Source organism: Salmo salar, chromosome 09 (genome assembly GCF_965601325.2).
Source record: "Salmo salar chromosome 09, fSalSal1, whole genome shotgun sequence".
NCBI lineage: Eukaryota > Metazoa > Chordata > Actinopteri > Salmoniformes > Salmonidae > Salmo > Salmo salar.
In genome coordinates, this window is record NC_138299.1 from 18134729 (window position 1) to 18157431 (window position 22703).

The 22703-nt window shown below is 44.8% G+C and overlaps 1 protein-coding gene across 3 annotated transcripts in view; it reads left to right on the forward strand.

The window, feature by feature from the left end:
* Nucleotides 1-22703, forward strand: part of ralgapa2 (Ral GTPase activating protein catalytic subunit alpha 2) — a 150485-nt gene that overhangs the window by 98166 nt on the left and 29616 nt on the right. For all 3 annotated transcript variants that reach the window (XM_014210399.3, XM_014210401.3, XM_014210400.3), the window contains one exon: nucleotides 4530-4657. In XM_014210399.3, the coding sequence (XP_014065874.2) occupies nucleotides 4530-4657 (128 nt within the window). The remainder of the gene's footprint in view (nucleotides 1-4529; nucleotides 4658-22703) is intronic.

The following is a 22703-nucleotide window of genomic DNA, read 5'->3' on the forward strand; positions in this document are numbered from 1 at the left end:
TGGTGCGGTTGGCCCTGGGTTCCTCCTAATGCAAGACAATGCTAGACCTCATGTGGCTGGAGTGTGTCAGCAGTTCCTGCAAGAGGAAGGCATTGATGCTATGGACTGGCCCGTTCCCCAGACCTGAATCCAATTGAGCACATCTGGGACATCATGTCTCGCTCCATCCACCAACGCCACGTTGCACCACAGACTGTCCAGGAGTTGGCGGATGCTTTAGTCCAGGTCTGGGAGGAGATCCCTCAGGAGACCATCGGCCACCTCATCAGGAGCATGCCCAGGCGTTGTAGGGAGGTCATACAGGCACGTGGAGGCCACACACACTACTGAGCCTCATTTTGACTTGTTTTAAGGACATTACATCAAAGTTGGATCAGCCTGTAGTGTGGTTTTCCACTTTAATTTTGAGTGTGATTCCAAATCCAGACCTCTATGGGTTGATAAATTGGATTTCCATAGATTATTTTTGTGTGATTTTGTTGTCAGCACATTCAACTATGTAAAGAAAAAAGTATTTAATAAGATTATTTCTTTCATTCAGATCTAGGATGTGTTGTTTAAGTGTTCCCTTTATTTTTTTTGAGCAGTATATATAGAAATGTATATGAAAAATCAAACACCAATATATCTTGATTAGATAAGTATTCAACCCCTGAGCTTCTTGATATGCCACACCTGGCAGGTGGATGGATTATCTTGGCAAAGAACAAATGCTCACTAACAGGGATGTAAACACATTTTTGCACAACATTTTTGAGAAATAAGCTTTTTGTGTGTATGGAAAATGTATGTGATCTTTTATTTCAGCTCATGAAACATGGGACCAACACTTTACATGTTGCGTTTTATATTTTGGTTCAGTGTAATATTCAAATGTTAATTAAAATGCTTAGGATTTTTGTGGGCAACCTCGACATGCATATTCAACTTATTTTGGTTCAGTGTAGAATCACATTTGGCAACGATTACAGCTGTGAGTCTTTCTGGGTAAGTCTAAGAGCTTTCCACACCTGGATTGTGCAAATTTTGCCTATTATTCTTTTCAAAATTCTTCAAGCTCTGTCAAATTGGTTGTTGATCCTTGCTAAACAACCATTTTCAGGTCTTGCCATAGATTTTCAAGCAGATTTAAGTCAAAACTGTAAGTTCCACTCCGGAACATTCACTGTCTTCTTGGTAAGCAACTCCAGTGTAGATTTGACTTTTTTATTGTCCTGCTGAAAGGTGAATTAATCTCCCAGTGTCTGGTGGAAGGTATACTGAACCAGGTTTTCCACTAGGATTTTGCCACTGCTTAGCTCCATTCAATTAATTTTTTTATTCTGGAAAACTCCACAATCGTTAACGATTACAAGCATACCCATAACATGATGCAGCCCCCACTATGCTTGAGAATATGAAGAGTGGTACTCAGTAATGTTGTATTGGATTTGCCCCAAACATAACACTTTGTATTCAGGATAAAAAGTGAGTTACTTTGCTACGTTTTTTTGCAGCATTACTTTAGTGCCTTGTTGCAAACAGGATGCATGTTTTGGAATACTTTTATAATGTACAAGCTTCCTTTTCACTCTGTAATTTATGTCATTATTGTGGAGTAACTACAATGTTGTTGATCCATCCTCAGCTTTCTCTTATCACAGCCATTAAACTCTGTAACTGTTCTAAAGTCACCATTGGCCTCATGGTGAAATCCCTGAGCGGTTTCCTTCCTCTCCGGCAACTAAGTTAGGAAGAACGCCAGTATCTTTGTTGACTGGGTGTAATTAATGCACGATCCAAAGGGTCATTTATAAATTCCACACGCTCAAAGGGGTTTATTCAATGTCTGTTTTTTTATTTTTATTTTTTTTATTTTTTATTTTCATCTACCAAAAGGTGCCCTTCTTTGCGAGGCATTGGAAAACCTCTCTGGTCTGTGGTTGAATTTGTGGTTGAAATTCACTGCCCGACTGAGGGAGCTTACAATTATCTGTATGTGTGTGGTACAGAGATGAGATTAATTTAAAATATGTGACTTGTTAAGCACATTTTTACTTGTGAACTTATTTAGGCTTGTCATAACAAACGGGTTGAGTACTTATTGACTCAAGACATTTCAGCTTTAAATTTTGTATTAATTTGTAAAAGTTTCGAAAAGCATAATTGCACAAGACATTATGGGGTGTGTGTGGCCAGTGACAAAATCTCAATTGAATTAAATTCAGGCTAGAACACAACAAAATGTGGAAAAATTGAACGGGTGTGAATATTTTCTTAAGGCACTATATATTTAGATTGGTAGACTCTAATATTTGTCCTAAATGTGACCAAAAGACACTATAGGAAGTCCGTCACTGGGACTTCCTCATCTCAGATCTAGAAGAAAACCTCACACACTATCTCCAGTCTCTTCTAAAGAGGGCGAAAGAGACTTTGTCGGCCAAACGAAGGGTTTTGGTGTGTTGGAGCAAAAGATGGGGCCAGAATGCATGGCAGCTTTCTCATTCCACTGACCTGCCAGCAGGACTCTGCCAACCTGGGAATGATGCCCATAGCCCTCTGTCTGGCCATCCACCTAGGCCTCCTCCCAATATCCACACAGACAGACAGAAAGACACCACCAACAACCACCCAGTCTGCAGCCCAAACCTCCACCATAGAATCCTACAGCCCCCATTACGCAGACCCTTTCTTGTTCTAGAGCTTCATTGGCCTGAGTTGACCTCTAGAATTTTTTACATTTTTTTACACCAGTAGAGATTGAATGGGCTAGCTGTCAGTTTGAAGTGTGCTCTAATTATTGAAGTGGAGGGACTGTCTGGATAATGAGCTAAGCCATGTCAAGTAGACAGCAGGACTTATGGAGAGGCTCTGACACGCACGTCACATTCCAGGTCAACGATCATTAAACTCAGCAGATTTAAAATCTCCCCAAAACACATGAACAGACGCATGTGTCACACACGCATGCACGCTGCTCTCAAATACAGAGAGCTCCCACTGTATTTGTTCAATAGTTCAATCAAAGTATTTTCTCCAGTATTGATTTGCATTAGATGAGTGTGTGGTTTCTATGCTAAATAAGCTCAACACTTAGGACTAAGTCACTCAAACTTGAATCTAACCCTGTACCAATTTTAGATGTTGGGCTGGGAATTGCCAGGGACCCCAACGAGATGATGATATCATGATACTTAGGTGCCAGTACCATATGTATTGCGATTTTCAAGACTCTATATGTAATGTGATTCAATACTTCAAATTTATTGTGATTTGATGTTCCAAACATATTGCGCACTACAGTGGCAAGAAAAAGTATGTGAACCATTTGGAAATGCCTGGATTTCTGCATAAATTGGTCATAAAATTAGATTTCATCTTCATCGATGTCACAATAATAGACAGTCTGCTTAAACTAATAACACAAAAACAATTATACATTTTCATGTCTTCAATTGAGCACACTTTGGAAAAAGTACATTTATTAAAAATAAAAAACAGAAATACCTTATTTGCATAAGTATTCAGACCCTTTGCTGTGAGACTCGAAATTGAAATCAGGTGCTTCCTGTTTCCATTAATCATCATTGAGATCGTTCTACAACTTGATTGTAGTCCACCTGTGGTAAATTAATTGATTGGACATGATTTGGAAAGGCACACAGCTGTCTATAAAAGGTCCCACGGTTTTTGCTCTGACATGCACTTCAAACTAAGTCATGAGGTCGAAGGAATTGTCCGTAGAGCTCCGAGGCAGGATTGTGTCGAGGCACTGATCTGGGGAAGGGTACCAAAATATTTCTGTAGCATTGAAGGTCCCCAAGATCACAGTGGCCTCCATCTTTCTTAAATAGGAGACTCTTCCTAGATCTGGCCGCCCGGCCAAACTGAGCAATCGGGGGAGAAAGGCCTTGGTCAGGGAGGTGATCAAGAACCCAATGGTCACTCTGACAGAGCATTGTTAAATGAAATGCATTCCAGGTGACTACCTCATGCAGTTGGTTGAGAGAATGCCAAGAGTGTGCAAAGCTGTCATCAAGGCAAAGGGTGGCTACTTTGAAGAATCTCAAATATAAAATATATTTTGATTTGTTTAACACTTTTTTTTGGTGTGTTATTTCATAGTTTTGACGTCTTCACTATTATTCTACAATGTAGAAAATAGTTAAAATAAAGAAAAACCCTAGAATGAGTAGGTGTGTCTAAACGTTTCACTGGTACTGCGTTTGAATAGCATTTTTATTTTTGACTCACATTTTCTCCTTCCCTCCGCTCCTGACAGCGTGTGCTCATGCTGCATGGAGGGGAGCGTTGCCTAGGCAACCAGACTGGTTTGCTACAGCACCTTGCTTGTTTCAGCACGGAGCAACAAAGTTTCATCATGTTGTAATGAGTCCATGTAACCGCGGAAACGGACTCAACCACACGAATGCCCGGCCGTCCTGTCTTCACTCCGCTTTTCGTTCCACAGAGAAAAAGAAGAATTCAACGGTTATGACGGTTATTTAAGATGGTAACTTTCTCTCCCTCTCTCCTTCCCCTCGTAGGTCCCCTTCTTTGGGCCTCTTTTCAACGGCGCCATCGTCACAGGAACGCTGCTGCCCAGCCTTGTGCGTGCCACCTGCATCAACGCCAGCAGAGCTGTCAAGTCCCGCCTGACGCTTTACCAGAGCTTGTATCCTTTGCGTGAACCCTTTACTCTGTCTCCCCTACCCATAAAGCCCTGTCTGCCTCCACAAGGTTAACAACTGATCACAGAGCCTCAGCAGGTAGGCCCTGCAAGTTTTTCCAGGGACGGTTATCTTTTTCGATGTATTCTTTTTTTCTATGTATTAATGTTATTCCTCACAATCTGATGATTGTTCTCATATGTGAAAATATTGAATTTCTAAACGGGTTGATTGTTGTTATAGCAGCGTTAGCCCTTCTAGTGGTTGGCCTGGGTGGATTCCGATGTGGTGTGTGTAGCGTGTTGGGTGATCTGCATGGGTGAGCACTGACACTGATCTTGATGCGCTGGCTGATTTGCATACAGCGATTAACAGCGCACCGGGTTGAGGTGTTGCGGTGTGTCGCGCAGCCCGTAGTGACGTGAGGACGCATGTGTCTGTCTGGGTCTGTAATGGGGATCTTGTGTAACATCTCTGTGGTCTTGTATGATGCAGTGGGTTTAGACGACAGCAGCAGAGACATGACTGTCATTAACCCGTCCTCCCCTCCATCCCGGTAACAGCCTGCCTGTCGTTAAGGGCCTGATCTCCAGCTGTACATGTCAGTTGGTTTAAGACGAGCGTAATCAGCGATGGAGATGAATTTGCATGTGAATAAGTTGATGACTGAAGGAGGTGAGGGACGTTTTTTTGGAGCGGTGGAGCGGTGGGTGAAATCTGATCTCCCACAAAGCCTTGCAGCTCCGCCTCTCCCCGGACAGGGACAGGCTGTACAGAGTGGCCTCGCAGGGACCACAGTAGCTCTCTGGGTGTTGCCATGGCGACCAGCAATCTCCAGCTTTTGAGGTTGGACCCAAGTTGTGCACCGCTCTCAAGTATTCTTTTGGGCATCGCGGCACAGGTCATTGGTTTGTAAGGAAAGTGGGCAAGGGTGCGCGATAATGTCAGTAGCCTATAGTATGTTTTTATGCTAATAATGTGCACTAAACTTTGGCTACAGGTGTATGTGGCTGTACATTCTGAGTTTGATGTGTATGTGCTTGCATTTGTATGCACGGGTGTCACCCCCCCCCCCCAGCCCACCCATCAGCGAGGCTCATATCAGCCCCTCTCAGGGTCCCTGGGGGCATCAGTGGGACAGCAGAGAGGCAGATGTCTGTAACCCAAAGCCAAGTGAATTACTCCAGTGTGAGATGTGCTGAGCTGCCAGCGGTGTCTAGCTACCATAGGCCAGTCTGCACTGGGAGCCAAGGGGGAAGGAAGCCAGGGCCGGACTGGGCCAGACCAGGCCTACCTGGCATTCCTTAGCAAGAAGAGAGCAGCACAACGGCCTGATCTGTGAGATGAGATGATCGCTGGCTGGGCTGGAGCGTTGGCAGTGTGAAGCAGCCAGCCAGGCTGAGGCCCCACATACTGCAGATCTGGATAATGAGCTGACAAACGGATGCTCCCAGCCAATGGATGCTGGCAATGCCAGCACTGGTGTCTGTGTGTGGGACATTTTCCTGGATGGCTGGAGGATTATGTTTAAACAAAGAAATAGTCATGAGTCATCGAGGCGACGAGACCTATTTTTTTTTATCAAGATAGGGCGCACACACAAACAAACACAAACTATTTTGTAAATCAGAAGATTTCTCAGGATTTGTTAAAAGAAAAAACTCCTACCAATAAATAAAGTTCTGACTATTTTTGGAAGAATGTTTTAAGATATAATTTAGAATGCTATTCGAAGGTTTATTACCTCAAAAAAGATCAGGAATACCAAAACTAATGATATACAGTTCCAACCGCCATGTCTTTGTGAGACGCAGAATAGGTGAATGGATGGCTTCCGCATATGTGGTTCCCACCATTAAGCATGGAGGAGGTGGTGTGATGTAGGGTGCTTTGTTGGTGAAGCTGTTGGTTATTTATTTAGAATTCAAGGCACACTTAACCAGCATGGCTACCACAGCATTCTGCAGCGATACACCATCCCATCTGGTTTGCGCTTAGTGGGACTATCATTTGTTTTTCAACCGGACAATGACCCAACACACCTCCAGGCTGTGTAATGGCTATTTGACGAAGGAGAGTGATGGAGTGCTGCATCAGATGACCTGGCCTCCACAATCACCCAACCTCAACCAAATTGAGATGGTTTGGGATGAGTTGGAACGCATAGTGAAGGAAAAGCAGCCAACAAGTGCTCAGCATATGTGGGAACTCCTTCAAGACTGTTGGAAAAGCATTCCAGGTGAAGCTGGTTGCCAAGAGTGTGCAAAGCTGTCATCAAGGCAAAGGGTGGCTACTTTGAATGATCAAATATATACAATATATTTTGATTTGTTTAACACTTTTTTGGTTACTACATGATTCCATATGTGTTATTTCATAGTTTTGATGTCTTCACTATTATTCTACAATGTAGAAAATAGTAAAAATAAAGAAAAACCCTTGAATGAGTAGGTGTGTCCACACTTTTGACTGGTACTGTATCTAGACTTAACCCAAAGGCATATGACCCATTCCTCCTTCTGCTGATAGGGTTCCTGCATTGTACTACATTTTACATTACATTTACGTCATTTAGCAGACGCTCTTATCCAGAGCAACTTACAAATTGGTGCATTCACTTTATGATATCCATTCCTCCATGTATGCTCCCTTCTCTTCCTCATCTCATCTGCCTCTCGTCTTCTGCAAAGTGTAGGTGTTTTATTTTGGGTTGGAACAATGACCTTGTCTCTTTGCAGAGCAGGCTGTTTTTGTAGCCGATATTAAATCCCTATCCAGCGTTTCCCCGCCCCGGTGCTCCCCAATCTGCTGTCTGTAGCCAGGCCGCTCTCCAAGGTCATTTGTTTAATGTTTCTACAAAGAAAAGCCACATGACCTCAGTGCGTCCACATAAAGGCAGGCCTGGCGCTGTGGCGCTCTCCTCTGTGGCGCTCTCTGGTGTCCTCTCTCCTGCTCCGTCCGCCACAGAACTGGAGTCTCCAGCAGCCAGGCGCTCTGCTGCACCATCACTCCGGCTAATTGGATTTGATATTGAAATATGACCACCAGCCACATTGCTGGACACACACACACACACCAATCCTCCCTTCCTCTACAATCCGCTGTTTCCTTTTTGGCTCTACACCATGGTACTTAGAGTAGTTTGTGTGTGAGAGGTTTTTGTGTGTCAGTGTATGTGTGACATATGGTCAGCGTTTAAGATGTCTATCCAAGTGGGTTGACGGGCCCCCCTGCAGCATTCTGCTCTATTCAGTGACAACGCACTGATGTTATTTCAGAACCCTCGGCGCTGTTGGACGTCAAAGAGACAGTCCTGACCCCACAGACCTTATATTACAAGGCTGTCAGAAATCACCCATATTGTGTCATTAATATGGCCCTATGAGAAGAGGCTGTGTGAATCCTAATAGTCACCCTGTATGAACACTGAGCAGCGGGCTGCAGTCTCCTCCACTGCCAGAGGGGAACGCAAACTCACTGTGAGTGGTGAGGACCTGACATGCGGGAGGAGAATACGCTTGACGGCCAAGTTCCCGCTATATAAGTAGCACACCATATATCAAGACAATTTCCCCTGACATGCAATGTGTCATTCATCCCCAACTACTGTATGTGGTCCTACTGTAGTTGAGTTGGTCTCGCATGGCGCTTGCAACGCCAGGATAGTGGGTCGCTTTGGATAAGTGTCTGCTAAATGGCATATTTATTATATATATTATGATATGGCTGTAGTGGACTTCCTCTGCTTCCAACACAGCCTGTTGGGTTTCTGACGGGAGACTTGATCCAGTCACTGAGTGTTATTCTCTCTCCTAAACAAGCACTCACTCCCGAGTAAACGTGTGCTGTGTGTTTAGGTAGCAGGAGCTTCTAATAGGGGGAGGCGAAGTAGAGCTGACCTTCATTCTGAAACACAACTTCCCCGCTGGACAGAATCAATAGCTTTTCCGCCCCAGTGCCCTTACTACCCTCCCCTAAGACACGCACGCACGCATACACAGAGAGATCTGTCTCCGGGCAGCAATCAATAGCCATAATCTGTTCGTGCACGTGGCCAGTCATGCGAGCCGGACTTTTAGGTGGCATTGTGGGGGACATGCAGTGTAGTAGCAGAGAGAGGTTTCATCTTCTCAGTGAAGCTCACAGAGCCCAGTGGAACCTAGGGCTGCTGCCAACATACAGAGGTGCAGGCCCTTGCCTCATCTACCCAACCGTCTACCAGCTCTGGAGCTCTGCCTTTTCGACGCTCATGAAAACATCATATATGTGGGACTCTTGCCATTGATATTGGCCTACTGCTTTGTGTACCTTCTGAATAAGGCTTTGTTTCTCTCTCTCATGTCCCTACATGGATAACAATGTGCTTTAGGACAAGAAGTTTCATTACCTAGTCAGGAGGAAAGCATCTTTCGGAGTCTTTGAAAGGAGGTTATGAATGGGAGCTGCCATGTTAGTGTACTATAGCTGAAAATGTATTATTTAGGGTTGCTGATAGGCTCTTATTTGTCAGCTAGTGTGCCATAACAGTCTCCTGCAGCCATCTCCCAGCCCATGAACTGAGTGCTTGGCTTGGCACAGTGAGAAGGGTGAGCTGGGCCATCTTCCCTCTGTCATAAGCCTCTCAGTGAGAAGTGATGTGTACAGCCCTAACTCTCCTCTGTCTCTTTGCCTTTTGAATTAGAGGCTCTGTGACGTTGTGTGGAAGAGCAACCTGCTTCCATTAGGTTAGGGTCTTGTTCTGTGTCTGGTCCAGCTCTGTCACGGTCCAGCTCTCAGCTCTGTCACGGTCCAGCTCTCAGGGACGTCCATTCCTAATGACCACCCTAACCCAATTGGAACACAGAACTCTGGGGCAGGGTGGATTGCTCGACAGGGTGGAGGTGGCCGGGATTGTCAGAGGCGGTTGGGTTGGAGACTGTTGTTGGGAGAAGCAGGACTTTGGTGGAGTTTGGTGAGGGCTGAGGAGTGGATGAAAGGGGGGCTATGGTTGGGGTTTATGACATTTTGGGATGGAGGGGGTTTCCTCTACTGAATATTTTAACCTAATCCCATGATCAGTGGGATTAGGTCCACTCCTTCACCCTCAACCCCTCCACTCCTCCGCCCTCCACTCCTCCGCCCTCAACCCCTCCGCTCCTCCCTTCCGCCCTCAACCTGCCCCTCTCTCCAGCTGACCAGCTGTTCCTGGAGCTCACGACAATGTCTGATGTGTTCACATCACTGAGTCCCCTCCCCGCCCACACACCACCACTCCACGGCCGCTCCGCTCGGAGCAGCAGACAGCTCTGCCACTGGGGCCTAGAAGGGCCAAGGGGGCCAAGGGAGCGGGGGGGGACACACGCACAGACCTGTCAAACCCAGCCTTGACTCAGGAGGCAGCCTGGCCGGATGGCATATGGCGTCTAGCTTTATACAACATGCAAAAGTACCCCCCCCCCCCCCCCCGCTGCTAATGCAGAATGACTCACAGCATTATAGTTTTTTCCCTCCCCCCTCCATCTTCTCCCCACCCTGCCTCTAACAAAAGGCGTCCCCCACTCACCCTCACAGTGAAAGCCCTGGGGGCCGGTGGCTGAGCGGCGGCTGAGCAGAGCAGGGCCACTCTTAAACACAGGTAGAGCAGGCATGGAAACAGACGGCTGATGGCATGGGCTGGAGAGCTTGATGACAGCACAGGGCCCTGAAAGACCATAAAGACACTGTCTGTGTACTGATCCTGGGGATGAGAGCAGCACAGAGAGATGAGTTACTGTGGGTTTGTCGGAAGCATTGAAGTGGTATTTCTTTGTCATCTTTTTGTTGTGTTATGGGGTATGTTTTACTAAGGTTGTTAAACTGTCAATAGTCTCCAAATGGGAGAATGTATCCTATGATTTTGTCTGATCGTTGACCACTCTTTACTTAATTGTGTGCCATTCAAAATTGTGATTGTGTTACTCAAGGGAATTTTAAGTAGGTATTTTTGGGAAATGTTAGTTTGAAAAGATTCGCCGTCCGCCATTTGCAGAATAGACCACTTTTTGTTTTCGATATATGTGCCACCCCATCACTAAATATTTCTAGTCCTGGGAATGTACACGCATTACAGCACAGCATGTTACTGAAAGAATGTCATGCTCCGTGTATCTTTAAACTTGAACGCCTCACAACCCTCCCCTCCCTGCTCCGTCTGTTATGCATTCATGCCTGACATCTGTCTGTTTTGTAAGAGTGCAGTGAAAGGCTGGGAGGTTGCCAGGTCTGCGTGGGATCCCCCTCTCTCCCCCGCCAGCCAGCCAGCCAGCCAGCCAGCCAGGGAGGTGTCGGGTAGCGTTACTAGTATCAGACAGGCTGTATCATTATGAACCTGTCAGGGGTGAAGCCACAGAGGTGTTTGGTATCCACTAGACACCCCTAGTTCTGATAACTGTGAAAGCTGTCTCTATCACCAGCCATCAAAACCTAGGCCATTCTTACATATCGTGTTGTTATGGAAATCATTTATCTTTTTATCTGTGGAGGAAAAACATACTTTGAAGGAATCCCTGGTTGAAAAGTATTCATCTGAGAGGACTGGTGCTGATGGATGCTAGGTGTTTTGGCTTTGGAAGCAGTCATAACTGTGGACTTCAGTGGTACTACTCTGTGTACTTGTGTGTGCATTCCACTGTTGAACTCTGTGGATTGGCCAGCCCCAGTGTTAGGCTGCATCAATACTTTTAGTCCTTGTATATGGAAGGCCGTCCGCTCTGCCGATCAGACTCCGTAACGGACTTCAGTGCTGGGTAACGCAGTACATTCCATTTGAAGAGGACGTGTTAATAGGGATTGATGTGTGTGTGTGTGTGTGTGGTTCTACGGAGGGTGTAAAACCGGTCTGTCTGCTTTAAGTGATTAGCATCCAACTAGCCATTCCATCTGTCCCCCTAGTCCTGTTTAATTAATGAACTTTCTTTCTCCTCCCAGCCAGCCAAACACCACTAAAGGAAAGCTGTTAGCCCTCTCAGGTTATCCAAATTGATGCTTGTTCTTGTTTCCACTACAATGGCTGCGTTGTCATTGATTAGTTCGGTTTTGTTTCTTCTCTTTTGTCTCAGGGTTCTTGAGGGAGGGTTAATGAGCTTCCCTGGGAAGCCTCCACACATTTTAGTGTTTTTGGGGGCAGAAAAACAGAACCGTGCAGGTGTGCACCTCCGTGTGTGGCATACGTGTTCATGTGTGTCTGTGTGGATATTTATGAATAGGATGGGGGAAGGTTTTAACGATGGAAGGGTCCTGGGAGTTTTCTGGTGTTGCTAGTCCATTATTCCTCATCAGAAGCAGAGGGCCTGGAGCACTCAAACACCGGGCTCTCTTCCCCTCCCTTCTCTAGTCTCCCGTCTCCTTAGGCCTGACATCTTGTAGAAGATGGAGGAAAGAATATATGTAAAGCCCCTCTCTCCTTCTCTCCCTTTCTGTCTCTCTCTTCCTCGTCCTCTCTCTCCGCTCTCCTCCTATCTCTCGTTACAACGAGGCACTGGACAGCCTTTGTCCACATAAAGCTGGCTTCTTTGTGTGCGCAGCCTTTTGCTAATCGGCGTGGTCGTGTGCCCATGTTTTAGCCCACATTTCACGCGCAGCTCTCCTTTTGTCTGAAGCCTGCCCCGATAAGGATCCCAGTTCTAGGGCCGCTCTGATATTGAAATCCTCCAGCGTCGCGGAGAGAGCCTTCAATCATCCATTGTCTGCGCTCCAGTTATTACCATTCAATCTCTGTGTCCCTCGTCATCACCGGCCAGAGCACTGAGACTGTCCCCTGAAAAGACCAGGGCTCTCTCTCCTCTCTCGCTCTCTTCTGTCACATTCAAGCATATCCACAGATATTTCTGTCGTCGTCGTCTCGAGACGGCCCGTGTTCAATACTACCAGGAAATGTCAGCAAAATGTCACTCCTCACATACCCCAGGATTCTCTTAGTCTCTGTGACGTGGCCCTGGGTTAGGGACTTCTTTTGTCTAGAAACCTTTGGCCTTGCACTGTTTTGTCCTAAAATTGGCATTAGGCTAGCTTTTCAATTCTCTTTTAACGTAATGAGACTAGAACCACTGTTAATCTAAAGATTTTCTTCACATTGCTTTAAATGTCACAGCCTTAATTGGTTATTTTAAAGAGGAATTAGTTGATTATGTATATGTTGCCTCTTTAAACAGTTGAAAGGCAGCACCTATTCCTCTCCTGGCCCGTCTCCATGGTTTCCCCGTGGAGGATGTCCTTGTCCTGAGCATTTGCATTTTTGCATTAAATGGAATTTTCCAACTAGAGAGACAAGCGAAACATTAAAGTGTGTGTAGTGCCTTTTCTGCCATTTCCAGAAGGCTCCCTTTGATGTGGTAATGGAGAGAGTATGTATATGTTGTCAAGTGGCAGCCATTGATTTGGCCACAGAGCAACATACTGTACAGTAGGCCTTTCTATGATTGACATTTGGTGGCCTGAACGTCTTTGCTGTGCTGCTGTTGTTGCTCTGGACAAAGAGAAAGCTTGGTTGATTATCTGGTCATCAGCTCTAGATTTATAACCTCTTAGTAGTCGCTTTCTAAAACAAGACTTTCGGCTCCCTGTCATTGTAGATGTTCCTCTCTAGGTTTTTCCATTTTAAATGTTGACAGAAAACCTTGTTTACCAGACCTGCACTCCTCCAAAAAGGCTTTGGCAGGAAAACAAAGGCCCTGAGCTCTTCAGATTTATGCGCTGTGCACATCTTCATTAGTTATGTATAGCCACTAATTACTATTGATGAGATTCTAGCAGTTTGGGCTACAAATCTATATGTATTGTCATTGTAATGAGTGTTATTTACTCTCAGATCTTCAGGGCAGGGGGATATAGATGAAATGGCCTTTGTGGAGGCAGATATGGCCCTGGCTGCTTTAGTCTACACCCACTTGTTTTTGTATCTGCCGACTTTGACCAAATCCCGTTTCCCTCCCCCTACTTTGTCGCGGCCATCTGCAGAGATGTATAGCACTTCCCAGCTTCTCCATCTGTTTTTGTGCGTCCATGAAAGGCCCATTATAATCCCTTGCTGTATGTGGACGCACCGTGAGTTGCTAAACAGGATGGAATCCTAGAGGCCTCAGTCCGTCGGTTAATTATTTGAGCTCCCTCTTAGAGATCTTCATTTGAACAAGTTTTCTAAACAACGTTGTCTCCGTACATCCCCATAAAAAGACAGCCAGTGTTGGATGGGGGTGAGGCTGGTAAATGGGCTCCATGCAGCCAACGCTAGGCTAAGACAGGCTCCTGATTAACTCTTGAGTGACTAGCTAATGTCATTGAAGTAGGACCACCTGGCGATGAGACTGTACAGTCAGCTGCCAGTGGAGGGCCAGAATGGGGAGGACCAGGTGTTAGGCTCCAGCCCCCTAATTGTTGCCATGTAATAGCCCGCTTGACTGCAGAGTGTGGCCCCAGGGCTAGGATTAGAAAAGGCTGTTGCCAACACAGAAGACATCAGTTGTCTTTCTGCCCAGTTTTTTTTCATACCTCTTTCTTGCCATCCCACCCCCACTAATCATTCCAGGTAGTAGGGAGGCTCCCCATCCCTCCCCCACCTCATTCACTCCAGGCCTACCCCACATCCGGCTGTGCTTTCAGGCCTGGGGAGGGGCGGCGGTGGGTGGGTTTGAGGAAGGCTGGAGAGAAAGACAATGAAAGAAAAGAGGGGGAGGAAAGGAAAAGAAGAAAGGGGGTGTCAGACAGAGCGGGGAGTTTTTCCGGTATTCCAGAACAGCCGAGTCCATGTCAATACGGGAGCTTTTAGAACTCCATCTGCTCCTCCTAATCCTTCACGCTGTAGACTAGAGGAGGGCCCCATAGTTCTGCCCTTCACGCTGTAGACTAGAGGAGGGCCCCATAGTTCTGCCCTTCACGCTGTAGACTAGAGGAGGGCCCCATAGTTCTGCCCTTCACGCTGTAGACTAGAGGGCCCCATTGTTTTGCCCTTCACGCTGTAGACTAGAGGAGGGCCCCATAGTTCTGCCCTTCACGCTGTAGACTAGAGGAGGGCCCCATAGTTCTGCCCTTCACGCTGTAGACTAGAGGAGGGCCCCATTGTTTTGCCCTTCACGCTGTAGACTAGAGGAGGGCCCCATAGTTCTGCCCTTCACGCTGTAGACTAGAGGAGGGCCCCATAGTTCTGCCCTTCACGCTGTAGACTAGAGGAGGGCCCCATAGTTCTGCCCTTCACGCTGTAGACTAGAGGAGGGCCCCATAGTTCTGCCCTTCACGCTGTAGACTAGAGGAGGGCCCCATAGTTCTGCCCTTCACGCTGTAGACTAGAGGAGGGCCCCATAGTTCTGCCCTTCACGCTGTAGACTAGAGGAGGGCCCCATAGTTCTGCCCTTCACGCTGTAGACTAGAGGAGGGCCCCATAGTTTTGCCCTTCACGCTGTAGACTAGAGGAGGGCCCCATAGTTCTGCCCTTCACGCTGTAGACTAGAGGAGGGCCCCATTGTTTTGCCCTTCCCTATGCGCTCCCCTCATGTGTCACATACATTTATCTCACACTTCCTGTCCTCCAAACTGACACTCGCTCACAGCCGCATTACTACTGTGATCTTCAAGGAGAACAACGTGGAAACGATCCTGAGGACAAATTGGCCAGCGATACGGTCTGCTACTGGTTGGCATTTTTTGATAAGAGCCCCAACCTCATTATGATTCTAATGACATTGATTGGAATATGGCTGTAATGCAGAGATGAGGGCAAATGAATTCCCTTTTGTCCCTGTAACTAACCTTGGCTCTCCAATGCATTCATAACCCAATGATAACTGTGATCATCTGTAGCCCTGTGCTTCTCATTAGCATTCCCGCTAAATGCCTGCCGTTTTGCATAAGGCTCGAGAGCTCTATTTACCCACTGAACCTTTCACTGCGAGGCTAATGTAGGGGCGGGAGAATGCACTCTGGAGCATGACTCCAAACACGGTCGGAAGCAGATGCCGACTCCACACGTTAACGCATAGCAATCATTTCCCCGCACATAAAAAGTTCAGAGGCCTCATCTGTGTGGTAAATGTTTCATTAGTGTTCTGTGGAACACTGTGTTATCGTTGGGTTAAACCAAAAACTCTTTGGCATAACACCGTGTTGTATGTGGCCCTGCAGGCTATTAGGACGTCAGAATCTCTCTGTGGAGTGGGACTGACGTGTCAAACAGGCCAAAGACGGTCTCTCTCTGCTCTGTTGCTGGTTTGGGATTGTGCAGGATACAGGTGGTACGACTCACATGTTGAATACATGTCTGAAAATAGCCATTTTGGTCCACGGTTGCAAATTTGATGTGCATGTCATGGCCACCCAGGCACTGCACATACATATTCACCTCCCCTGCTCTGTTGAGGCCCACCATTATTCCAGCCAAACAAAGTGCTCAGGCCACGGACGCTTTCATCCAAACCTGATTACTTCAGCTCAGATTGGACCAAAAAAGGACATCTTCAAAGGTTTCTCTGACCACCCCACTTCTAGTCTCTTTCTCCTTGAGCTTGTCGGTCAGGCAATCTTCTTAATGTGATGGAGCACTGTGACTGGCTGCTTTTAATCATCTCTCTGGGTTTGATCAATCATGTCTCCATTGTGCTCCACATCGAAGGCGGACACGTTACTGGCACGGATCAATAGACGGCCCTTTGAACAGGAGATTTGTTACACATCGGCATACTCATCTGAATACACAACCAGCCCTGCCCTTTGATGGCGAAATGTTATGTTGGAATAACCAATTGACAATGTCAGAAAAATGATAATTGTTATCCATTGATTTATAAACGACTTAGTTACCCATAAAGTATACCTTAATGTAAAGTGTTACCATCTCAACACTAAGAAGACGTCTCTATGGCTCACCATCCCCAGTTGACCCATCACTATGGCATAGTTTTTAGTCCAGTCGACCATAACTCTGGTATAGATTGCGTTTATTTGATTTGCTATGAAGTGCTAATCGATTTTTAGTGCGCCTCAGGGAACTGTAAGCTGGCGGCAACATGGCATGCTTGAGAGAATGGGCGACTTCTTCACTGTGGTCCAGTCATAAATAAGGGTCCATGCCAGCTAGCAGACACAGCCCTCTGTCTGGATTGGTGCTGCTGTAGCAGTGATGTCACGGGTTAGTAGTGATGTCACGGCCATAACTCCTCGTGCCCCTGTCTCGCTCTCAGATGGACGGTGGTGAGGTGTGGAGGTTGGCTTGAGAGGCTGACGCCGAGGGAGACTCATCCCCCTAAAGGTGTCGTTAACCTGGCCTTAATGCCAGCGTAATCCCCTGGGGCTCTGATCCTAATTAGTAAGCCCCTTGTTAAAGCTCCTGTAACCTGCCATTACACCACAGACTGCAGTACAGAACATTTAGCATCTTAGCCAGGTCATTTCTGGAAGCTTCTCAATTCACATCCCAGGTGACAGAATAGAAATCTATTTTTCTATCTTTCTCTCACCCACTCCTTTCTGATTCTCACAGGAACAATCTGTCTAATGAGACACCATGGGTACTTTGTGTACTTGGCATGCTGAGTAGTTTCTGGAATATGCTCTCTCGCACTCTTTATCCCCTCTTTGTGTATTTCGACAGTTCCTCTCTACCTGAAACCAAATTGTTCTCTGAAGCAATCGCGCCTCTCTCTCTCAGTTCAATTCAATTTAAACAGCTTTATTGGCATGGGAAACATATGTTTACTTGCCAAAGCAAGTGAAATAGATAAACAATAAAACTGAACAGTAAACATTACATTCACAAACATTTCAGAGGAATAGAGAGATTTAAAGTGTAATATTATTGCTATGTACATTGTTATAACAATCTGAAAATAGTTGAAGTACAACAGGGAAGATAAATAAACATAAAATATGGGTTGTATTTACAATGGTGTTTGTTCTTCACTGGTTGCCCTTTTCTTGTGGCAACAAGTCACAAATTGTGCTGCTGTGATGGCACACTGGTATTTTACCCAATAGATATGGGAGTTTATCAAAATTGGGTTTGTTTTCAAATTCTTTGTGGGTCTGTGTAATCTGAGGGAAATATCTGTCTCTAATATGGTCATACATTTGGCAAGAGGTTAGGAAGTGCAGCTCAGTTTCCACCACATTTTGTGGGCAGTGTGCACATAGCCTGTCTTATCTTGAGAGCCAGGTCTGCCTACAGCGGTCTTTCTCAATAGCAAGGCTATGCTCACTGAGTCTGTACATAGTCAAAACTTTCCTTAAATTTGGGTCAGTCACAGTGGTCAGGTATTCTGCCACTGTGTACTCTCTGTTTAGGGCCAAATAGCATTCCATTTTGCTCTGATTTTTTTTGTAGATTCTTTCCAATGTGTCAAGTAATTATCTTTTTGTTTTCTCATGATTTGGTGGGTCTAACTGTGTTGCTGTCCTGTTTGTGAACAGAGACCCAGGACCACCTTGCCTCTTCTAAAGGTTAATCTTTCTGTATGTGATGGCTTTGTTATGGAAGGTTTGGGAATCTCTTTCTTTTAGGTGGTTGTAGAATTGAACAGATCTTTTCTGGATTTTGATCATTAGCAGGTATCGGCCTAATTCTGCTCTGCATTAATTATTTGCATTAATTATTTGGGTTCTATAACGGATTCTAGTATTTTTAGCCAGAACCTAATTGGGATGTCAAATTTGATGTTCATTTTGGTGGCGTAGAAGGCCCTTCTTGCCTTGTCTCTCAGATCATTCACAGCTTTGTGGAAGTTACTTGTGGTGCTGATATTTAGGCCGAGGTATGTATAGTTTTTTTTGTATGCTCTAGGGCATGTATTCCCAAACTGGGGTACGCGCAATGCCGTCGGGGTACTCCAAATATAAGTGTTTTTTATTTTTCACATTTTCAAACAGTCTGTTTAGATTTTCCAACGGGGCTATACATTTGGGTGAGTTTTTCACGCCTGAGTAGCCTCGTTTCACTGCCAAAAATAAAATTAAACCATCTAGTGTTCAGCGAAATAAAAACACAATGTCAAATACAGCTAGCCTAGTCAAATAATACCAGCTCTACTGGTAGTACTGCTACTACCAGCAGTACTACACCTGTACCTGTCGACTACACAAGTTGTTCTGCTTCCACGAGCACATCCAATGCTAGCATCAGTAATTCTACATTAGTTGTTAGCCTAGCTAGCATGGACACTGACAGTTGTGAATCTGATGCAGCCGTAGAGCTGCCGCCCCCTTATCCGGCAAAGCACCAAACAACAGACAGGGACGTTGGACTGTCGAAGAGGCGCAAATATGATGAGAACTACATTGATTTGGGGTTCACTTATATTGGGAGTAGTGCCTTTCCTCAGCCAGTGTGTTGTATGTTTAAAAGTACTATCTCACAACACAATGAAACCTTCACTCTTGCGCAGACATTTAGAATTAAAACATGCCAATTTGAAAAATAAGCCAGTGTTTTTGAGTGAGAATTAAGACGACTTTCAAGTAGTAAGACATGTATAAAAGCAACAGATACCATTACTAAGAAGGGGCTAGAAGCATCTTATATGGTGAGCTACTGAGTGGCTAGGACAGGCAAGCCCCATACTATTGTGGAGGACTTAATTCTTCCTGCTGTCGCAGATATGGCTGAAACGATGCTGGGGCAAAGGCCAAAAAAACAATACAGACAATTTCTTCATCAAACAACACTGTTTCACGACGTGTCAGTGACATGGCAGGAGATGTTTTGAAACAATTACTGCTTGGCATACAAGCCAGTGAAGTCTATACGTTACAGCTGGATGAGTCAACAGACTTGGCGGGTCTGGCACAGCTCCTGTCCGTTACGTTTATGGGGGGTCAATTAAGGAAGACATCCTCTTCTGCAAACCACTGGAAACCAAAACAACAGGAGAGGATATTTTTTAAGTACTGGACAGCTTTGTGGCATCAAATGGACTTTGGTGGTCAAGATGTGTTGGTATATGTACTGATGGTGCAAAAGCCATGACAGGGAGACATAGTGGAGTGGTAACATGTGCAAGCAGTTGCTCCTGATGCCACTTTGGTACACTGCAGCATCCACCGAGAGGCTCTTGCTGCCAAGGGAATGCCTGACCACTTGAAGTTATTTTTTGGACACTACAGTGAAAATAGTTCACTTTGTTAAAGCAAGGCCCCTGAACTCTTGTGTATTTTCTGCACTATGCAATGACATGGGCAGCGACTATGTAATGGTTTTACAACATACAGAAGTATTAAGTCTACAACTTATTTTCTGAGGTCTTGGCTGATTTCTTTTGATTTTCCCATGTCAAGCAAAGAGGCACTGAGTTTGAAAGTAGACCTTGAAATACATCCACAGGTACACCTCCAGTTGACTCAAATTATGTCAATTAGCCTATCAGAAGCTTCTAAAGCCATGACATCATTTTCTGGAATTTTCCAAGCTGTTTAAAGGCACAGTCAACTTAGTGTATGTACACTTCTGACCCACTGGATTTGTGATACAGTGAATTATAAGTGAAATAATCTCTGTTAACAATTGTTTGAACAATTACTTGTGTCATGCATAAAGTAGATGTCCTAAGTGACTTGCCAAAACTATAGTTAACAAGAAATGTGTGGAGTGGTTGAAAAACAAGTTTTAATGACTCCAACCTAAGTGCATGTAAACTTCCAACTTCAACTGTATGTGCATCCTTTCAAGCACACTCTTCTCATTAACCTGTGGTGATTTACTCATAATTTTCAAGTAACAAATAAGGTTTTATATTTATGATGGTTAAATACATTTTATCATTTGTGCCCTGGTCCTGTAAGAGCTCATTGTCACTTCCCACAAGCCGGGTAATGGAAAAAAAACTCACTCATTCTTATGTTTAATAAATGTATCGTATAGTGTGTGTATGGCAGGCTTACAATGATGGCAAAAAAACAACATTTGAGAGTGTGCTGACCCTGGTGCTAGAGGGGGTACGCAGCTGGAGGTTGAATATTTGAAGGGGTACGGGCCTATAAAAAGTTTGGGAACCACCGCTCTAGGGCAACAGTGTCTAGATGGAATTTGTATTTGTGGTCCTGGCAACTGGACCTTTTTTGGAACACCATTTTTTTGGTCTTACTGAGATTTACTGTCAGGGCCCAGGTCTGACAGAATCTGTGCAGAAGATATATGTGCTGCTGTAGGCCCTCCTTGTTTGTGGACAGAAGCACCAGATTATCAGCAAATGGTAGACATTTGACTTCAGATTCTAGTAGGGTGAGGCCGGGTGCTGCAGACTGTTCTAGTGCCCTCGCCAATTCGTTGATATTTATGTTGAAGAGAGTGGGGCTCAAGTTGCATCCCTGTCTCACCACACGGAAAGAAAGCTGCATCCCTGTCTCAGCCCTGTGGAAAGAAAGCTGCATCCCTGTCTCAGCCCAGTGGAAAGAAATTAGATTTTTGCCAATTTTAACTGCACACTTGTTTGTGTACATTGATTTTTATAATGCTGTATGCTTTTCCCCCAACACTGCTTTCCATCAATTTGTATAACAGACCCTCATGCCAAATTGAGTCAAAAGATTTTTTGAAATCTGCATGAGAACACTTTGCCTTTGTTTTGTTTGTGAATTAGGAGGTGCAGGGTGAATAGGTGGTCTGTCATATGATAATTTGGTAAAAAGCCAATTTGACATTTTCTCAGTACATTGTTTTCAGTGAGGAAATGTACGAGTCTGCTGTTAATGGAAATGCAGAGGACTTTCCAAAGATTTCTGTTGACATATTCAGTGGGGGGAAAAAAGTATTTGATCCCATTTTAGTCATTTAGCAGACACTCTTATCCAGAGCGACTTACAGTAGTGAATGCATACATTTCATACATTTTTTTTTTTTTTTTTTTTTTTTTTTTTTTTTCTGTGCTGGCCCCCCGTGGGAATCGAACCCACAACCCTGGTGTTGCAAACACCATGCTCTACCAACTGAGCTACAGGGAAGGCCTACAGTGAGAGACAGAATAACAAAAAAATCCAGAAAAAAGCATGTCAAAAATGTTATAAAATGATTTGCATTTTAATGAGGGAAATAAGTATTTGACCCCTCTGCAAAACATGACTTAGTACTTGGTGGCAAAACCCTTGTTGGCAATCAGAGGTCAGATGTTTCTTGTAGTTGGCCACCAGGTTTGCACACATCTCAGGAGGGATTTTGTCCCACTCCTCTTTGCCGATCTTCTCCAAGTCATTAAGGTTTTGTGGCTGACGTTTGGCAACTGTCTCTCACTGTTCAAATAAACCTACCATTAAAATTATAGACTGATCCTTTCTTTATCAGTGGGCAAACGTACAAAATCAGCAGGGGATCAAATACTTTTTCCCCCCACTGTATTCCATGGTAGTTATTGGGGTTAAATTTGTCTCTACTCTATGGATTCTTCAACGACATTGAACTGATTTCTGACGTGCTGTTCCTTCTTTTTTTCCGTAGTGTATTTCTGTATTATTTTAGTGATTCACCATAGTGAAGGCATAGGCTTAGGTTTTCTGGGTCTTTTGTTTTTGGTTGGATAGGTTTCTCAAATTATTTCTTAGGTTTTTGCATTCTTCATCAAACCATTTGTCTTTATAATTGTTTTTTCTTAGGTTGTCTGCTAGACATTTTTTGATTTGATAGGGAAGCTGAAAGGTCAACTATACTGTATAGGCTTTCTACTGCCAAGTTTAAACAATTAAATATTTTGTCCAGGAAGTTGTCTAAAAGGGATTGTATTTGTTCTTGCCTAATTGTTTTTTGGTTGGTTTCTACACTACTATAGCATTCCTCAATATTTTGCAGTTCCTTTGGCTTTGATGCCTTATGATTGAGTATTGACTGTGAACGCTCAGACAGACTCTCGGTTGAGGTCAGTCATAAAGTAATCTACAGTACTACTGCCAAGCGATTAGCTGAAGGTGTACCTACCATTGGAGTGTCCACGAAGCTTACCATTGACTATGTACAGACCCAACGTGTGACAGAGCTTTCTCTCTCCTCTGTCAATTCAAAGGGCTTTATTGGCATGGGAAACAGTAAACAAAAGGGTAATTAACAAGGGGAAAAATGTGTAAACATTACAC